We start from the raw sequence: 6567 nt of genomic DNA on the forward strand, positions 1-6567 counted from the left end.
TGTGGCGCCCCCCCGCCGTGCCCGGGGCCGGCGGGGCGGTGGGCGAGAGTGGGAGGGCACACGATGCGGAAAGCGGGGCAGAGGAGGGGTGGAAGTGGCGGCTCCAGTTGTAGGGCTCAGGCCTTTGGGTGAACTTGCTGGAGTTTGGTGTATTTGGGCTTTTTTTCCAGGGCGAGCGGTACCTCTCTCCGTGCTGGAGTGGCAATCCGAGGTCTAAGCTTCTCGTCAGTGCTGCGGAGTGTGGGCCTGCTGCTTGCAGAGGGATCTGAGATGATTAAGGGAGTGGAACATCTCCCTGATGAGGAAAGGCTGAGGGAGCTGGGTCTCTTTAGCTTGGAGAAAAGGAGACTGAGGGGTGACCTCATCAATGTTTACAAATATGTAAGGGGTGAGTGTCAGGGGGATGGAGTTAGGCTTTTCTCAGTGATGACCAGTGATAGGACAAGGGGTAATGGGTGTAATTGGAGCATAGGAGGTTCAAGGTGAATATCCAAAAAAAAATTTTTACTGTAAGAGTGACAGAGCCCTGGAACAGACTGCCCAGGGAGGTTGTGGAGTCTCCTTCACTGGAGACATTCAAAACCCACCTGGACACGTTCCTGTGTGATGTGCTCTGGGTGACCCTGCTCTGGCAGGGGGGGGGTGGACTAGATGATCTTTCGAGGTCCCTTCCAACCCCTAGGATTCTATGATTCTATGCTTCTGAGAGGCTTGGGTCTGCGTGGGGGCCGTTCAGGCCTGTTGCCAGGGTTACGATGGCTGTGGGGGCAGCTGGTGTTTCTGGCCCTAAGGACGGGCGATTAGAGCCAGTTTGTGGGCAGGAGCGCCACGACGGGCAGAGCTAAGGACAGGCAGAGCTTCCAGAGTTGTTGACAAGTGGGAGGTGACCGTGTCTCTTTGGTGTCCCCATCCCTGTGGACTGGTTCAGGCTGCGGGCGCAGCTGGACACCCCAGAGGATGGATGTGCCCTGTGCTGGCTTAGTTTGTTCCAAGGATGGGGATCTTGGTTGTTGGGCTGCCCACCGTTTTTTGCCACTGTATGGGTAGTTGTGATGTGCACCCACTTGAGTAGCTTGAGAGGTGCAGACACTCAAGAGCCACTGGCTGGTCACTCTGACATAACAAGTCATCCGTGGTACCAGTTTTTAATATGACAGAAGCATGTGCCGTGTCTGCAGAACCAGACTGAGGCAGACTGTTAAAACTCTAAAATGGCAATTCTGCAGAGGTGACTCTTGTGTCCATTGGCCTGGTTTGAGCAGAGGGTGAATAAGAGGTTTTAATGTCTGTTACCAGTCTTAAGTAATCTCTTCTTCTCCTCTCCCCGGCTTTGTTTTTTGGACATGAATGTGATGTCTAGAGGTCACAAAATATAAATCAGATGCTATTCTCCCAGTAATTGTGACATTCAGCTTTCAGCCTGGTCTGTGTTCACAATAGTTCAATCACAATGTCTTTGACTGCAAGGAGTGAGACACTGTTTTCTGGATGGGAAGGAAAAAGCTGTGGTCTGATTTGTCTTTTTGAACTGGCTTTTAAATCCTGGCTATTGCTATCAATGTGTATTGATCATTGTATCATCACAGCATGAGTGGTTGCACTGCTTTTTGTATAACTTCCTCAGGCAGAGTTTTTATGTGTCAGTATCTGATCCTGAGTTTGTTTACTCAGTCCTCTCTCACCACAGTACGGTCAGTAATCAGGAATGCTCTTGCTTTTGTTTCTTTTCCCCTCCCCCTCTCTGTTCCCTGCTCCCCAGAATGAATGAAATGAACTTGAGTCCTGTGGGGATGGACCAGCTGACCTCATCCTCTGTGAGCAATGCCTTGCCAGTCTCCGGGGGTCACTTGGGATTGGCAGCCTCACCCACTCACAACGCCATACCAGCACCAGGTAATGGGGAAAGCTCCCACAAAGGCTGTTGCAGCTCATGCTCTGCTTTGCTGTCACAAGAATGTTCTATAACTGGGTAACAGTGCTTGCTCTGATAGCAAGTTGTGTCTTCAGCAGGTAATGAGGTGGTGTAGAACTGGGGAAGGGTAGACCATAAACCACTGCTTATGTGGGCAAAGCAAAAGGGGTGTGTGCTTACCAGGCTTAATGGGAGTCTCATTTTGTTCTAATGGGGTGGTTTCACAGTGGGTGGTAGAAGAATCCTTTGAAATACGAACTGTTGCTTCAAATCTGTCTCCATCTACGTCTGTTTTCACTAAGGTGAAAATAATAATTTTTCACCTGTAAAGCAAAACTGTGTTCCTAGCTCTTTTTATAAGGTGGCTACACAGGCAAAAGTCCATTACAGTTGTAAAGTAGAAGGCAGCCCAGTGTAATCTATCCAAAACCAATGTAGCCACATCGAGGCATGTCTCTCAGTGCTGTGGTAACTGTGGTACTTTCTTTGAAGCTTGACACCTTACTTTGACAGTACCATGCTGTACTTCCATAGGGAACTCCTGAGAAATTAGTAACCTCTTTGTTAGCTTGTGTGTTCATAAGCTCGAGTAGTTCCACTGAATTTAAATGGGCATTTTCTCTTGCAGGCTTGCCTGTTGCAATTCCAAACTTGGGCCCCTCCTTGAGTTCCTTGCCCTCTGCTCTGTCTCTGATGCTCCCAATGGGTATTGGGGATCGAGGAGTGATGTGTGGTATACCAGAGAGAAACTACACCCTACCTCCACCACCATACCCTCACCTGGAGAGCAGCTATTTCAGACACATTCTACCTGGTAAGTGGTCTGGTGCTGATGGGTGGGAACAGAGAGATAAATTGTTTTAAGAGCCACCTATTTCTGTCCTGAAGCAGCCAAGACTGACTATTTTGTGGAGCTGTAAATTGCTGGAGTTTGTCTGGAGTCTGTTCTGTGTTTATTTTCTGTGTATGTATGTGAAGAAAATTGCAAGGTATTTTGTACTTGAACCAAACCTCTGGTCACCCCTCCTGGTGCTTTGTTTTTAAGATTAACAGAAAGCAAAGCATGCCTTATTTCTATCTCAAATCACTTTAGTTTGAAAACTGCTGCTTTTTTTTAACTCCTGTAGTCTGAAACAGTACTTGGTGTGTGTATGATGGTAGATTACAGTAGTTCAAAGCTCAAAAAGAGTAAGCCATCAGCTAAGAAGTTCGGGCTCTTTCCCACCCCTTTAGCCCGTGGCATAGGTTTTCTTCATTTTTTGTTCAAAGTTGGTTTCCAAGTGCCTTAGCATACTGATTTCTGTCTTGATTCCTCTCTCGTATGTTTTAAAGTATAAATGTAGAATTTTATATGTTAGGATATGAAGACACAGAAATATGAGCTTTAAGTATACTCTTTGTTTTGTAGCTAAGATTGACAGGGTGAAAGGGGGTAGATAAAATTCTTCCAGGTTATCCAGTGAATGTTGCTGGTTCAGCCTAGGTTAGGAAAAGAAATACAGGTAGCATCAACTGAGTAGTGCCAACTTCTTAGGAGTAACCTTTCCTACTGCATTACCTGCCTGTCCATTCTTTGGGCAAAGAGTAGAGGAGGAGTCAGTGCATTTGAAGACCGAAGGTATTTGCTGTTCTTCTGAGCTGGAATGATTTATGCAGAAATGTGTTTTTTCTTTCTAGTCTGCTTGATGTTTAGCCTGATGTTTCATAGGACTCTTCTGTCTGTCATCTTAGTGCCTTCAAAGATCCTCCTCATTGAATCCACAGGGCAGCATAGTGTGCAAAAATATTTCATGCAACTGGTTAAATTAAACTGTCCATTTCTTGGCTAAGGCATTTTTAATGGGGTTATGCTGTTTCAAGAGTATCTGTGCTTGCATGCTTGTAATAATGGACATGTTTGAGTAGCAAACTTTTATAGAATAAATGGCTTATAGTGTTCAAGGCTAGAAAGAAAATGCTGAGTCAGATCCTGCAGAATCTACAAAGTCTATCTCTGTCTTCACTGGAAGTACAGTTTACTAGAATGTGCTGATGTATTTCCTCCAAGGATTTTTTTTAGCAAGATCCAGGAGGAGAATGTGGTAGTGTGTAAATACAGGCTAGTGTTTCTTTGCATCTTAAATTCCAAGGTTGTTTGACATTAGGGACCTTTCTAGAACTACCAGAAAAGATGTTAGGACTTCTGATTTAAATTTAACTGGGCTAATGTTTTAGGAGAAACAACATGCTTTTCATCTAAGGAAAGAGAGCAGATGACTCATTGTACCTTTGAGAGACTTGTGGTCCTTCAAAATTGTAGTTGATGATCTTCTTGATGAATGAGATGTACAGTTGTGTCTCTTAGTCTTAGAGGACGGAAGTAAAATACTGGAGCAAAAAGAGTGTATCCTGGAGAATTGTTTCTACTTCTCCTAGCAAAGATGAATGGGGGGGGCGGGCATTATCAAATGTTAGATTTCACTAGCAGTCCTTCATGCTTTGTGACCTGTTTCTTGAAGAGGAAAAAATTCTTGAGTATGAAAAATGCCTAAAATGTGAAGAACCTCTTTCAGATTCAGTTTCAGTACTGAGGAGCCCAGATTAGATGCTGCCAGAAACAAAGCTGTTCAGAGTTTGACAAATAACTAGAGACTTGCTCTGTTGGAGGGAAGTTCTGCATTTTTTGTCAAATTATATTTTGACCTGAGCGTTGGGTTGGCATATGTTTGTGAGCCATGTTTTAGAATCAGTGGCTTTTAACTGGACATAATGTAAATAACATGTCCTCATGGATTTAGACCTTAATGTTCTATGCTGCAATGATGGAGTATTTTTGTTCAAGATTTGAAGTCTTGTCATCTCACTCTCTTCTCTTTCCCCTTCTCGTTCTATCAGGTATCTTATCTTACTTGGCTGACAGACCTCCACCTCAGTACATCCATCCCAACACTATTAATGTTGACAGCAATCCGGCATTGTCAGTCTCCAGCAATCCCTCTGCCCTCGATCCCTACCAGCCCAGTGGAACTGTAGGGCTGGAACCAGGGATTGTCTCCATGGACTCCCGCACAGTGAACACGCATGGCACTCAAAATCTTCATCCTAGTGATAGCCACGAGGTAGCACTGGATACTACAATCACTATGGAGAGTGTTTCGAGGGTAACCAGCCCCATCTCTCCAGATGGGATGACAGAAGAGCTTACGATGGATGATGTAGCCGGGGATCATTCGCAGATCCCAAATGGCTCCCAGAGCCATGAACCTTTATCTGTAGACACAGTGGGAGGTAACTTGACATCGGACGCTGTGGGACACGGCGGTGTCATTCCCATTCACGGTAGCACTTTGGAACTCCCTGTCGTCATGGAGCCCGACCACATGGCTGGGCGGGTGACAGGAATTTCGGACAACACACTAAATGACTCCATTCATACTGTGGCCATGAGCACCAACTCTGTGAGTGTGGCGCTCTCTACCTCACACAACCTAGCTTCTCTGGACTCGGTAGCCTTGCACGAAGTTGGCCTCAGCCTCGAGCCGGTGGCAGTGTCTTCCATAAATCAGGAAGTAGCCATGGGGCCAAGTCACGTGGACGTGTCTGCAGACAATCTTGCCTTCGTACCATCCTCTCTGCAAATGGAAGACTCCAATTCGAACAAGGAGAACATGGCAACCTTGTTTACCATCTGTGAGTGGGCATTTCCTGCTTGCTTGGGGTGGGGTTTTGTTATATAGCTGTTGTCTGGTGGGATAGCAGGACTCTTGTTGATAGTCTTACAGTTTTCTGGTGAAAGAAACTCAGTTATTTAACAAGTTCACGAAAGTTGGAATATCTGCAGTGGCAGATTAACTGTGTTGAAATAGACATAATACGATGCTTTGGTGTCTCTTTCTACCTGTCTCCCATGTTGCCTTGAGGCTGGAAGCTGAGTTCTTGCCTTTTGTGGACAGGTGGATACTATCCTTAACAATGAGACTTTTGTCACATCACAAATTACTCTTCTTGCTCCGTTAAAAAAACCCAACAAAACCAAACAAACACCACCACAAGGCATACATTTAATCAAGTTGGTACAGTTGTTGAGTATGATGTTACGTGATTTTGCAAAATTTTCATTAAACTGTGAACAATCATGATGAGAATGTTCTCAACAGGCCCTGCTGGAAAAAAGAGCAAAGAGGGAGGGAATCTTGTAGTATTTGTAAATATTGTTATCAAAGGACTTCAGTCCTAAGGTTACTTGATCTCCTATGAAGAGAGGGGCACTGGACATGGCACTCTTCTTAATCCTGTCACTGCTCAAGGTGTGAGGTTCGAGAACAGTGAAGTTCTCATTTGGTGGAACAGAGATTTGAACTTCCACATGCAGTGTGCCTGGCTTTCTGACACTGAAGCATAAGGCCAGCTTTTATATTTGGTTTTATTAGTTGTGCTAACATTGCTCTGTGCTGCTTTGTATGCAAACTGGCCCTACAACTGCCGGAGCCTGCAGGATGCAGAATGTTTTTTAAGAAATGGAAAAATGTAGTGCCTTTGTTAGCAATATGAGGAGTCCAGTTTAGTGCAAAGTGTCTGGTCAGACATTTGAATTAAACTTTTGTTCTGTGGGATAAAATATAACTTAAAATCAGGTGGGTGTAGAACTATGATGAATTTACAGCTCCTAGGGAAAG

The 6567-nt window shown here is 45.0% G+C and overlaps 1 protein-coding gene across 1 annotated transcript in view; it reads left to right on the forward strand.

Annotated features, from left to right (window-relative positions):
• The first annotated feature begins 1760 nt into the window (after positions 1-1760).
• PRDM4 (PR domain containing 4) overlaps positions 1761-6567 on the forward strand; it is a 15262-nt gene continuing 10455 nt past the window's right edge. Inside the window, exons 1-3 of the mRNA XM_010005784.1 lie at positions 1761-1893; positions 2541-2726; positions 4787-5581. Coding sequence (XP_010004086.1) covers positions 1761-1893; positions 2541-2726; positions 4787-5581 — 1114 coding nt within the window. The remainder of the gene's footprint in view (positions 1894-2540; positions 2727-4786; positions 5582-6567) is intronic.

Source organism: Chaetura pelagica, unplaced genomic scaffold, assembly GCF_000747805.2.
Source record: "Chaetura pelagica isolate M959 unplaced genomic scaffold, ChaPel_1.0 scaffold79, whole genome shotgun sequence".
In the NCBI taxonomy this organism is placed as follows: Eukaryota; Metazoa; Chordata; class Aves; order Apodiformes; family Apodidae; genus Chaetura; species Chaetura pelagica.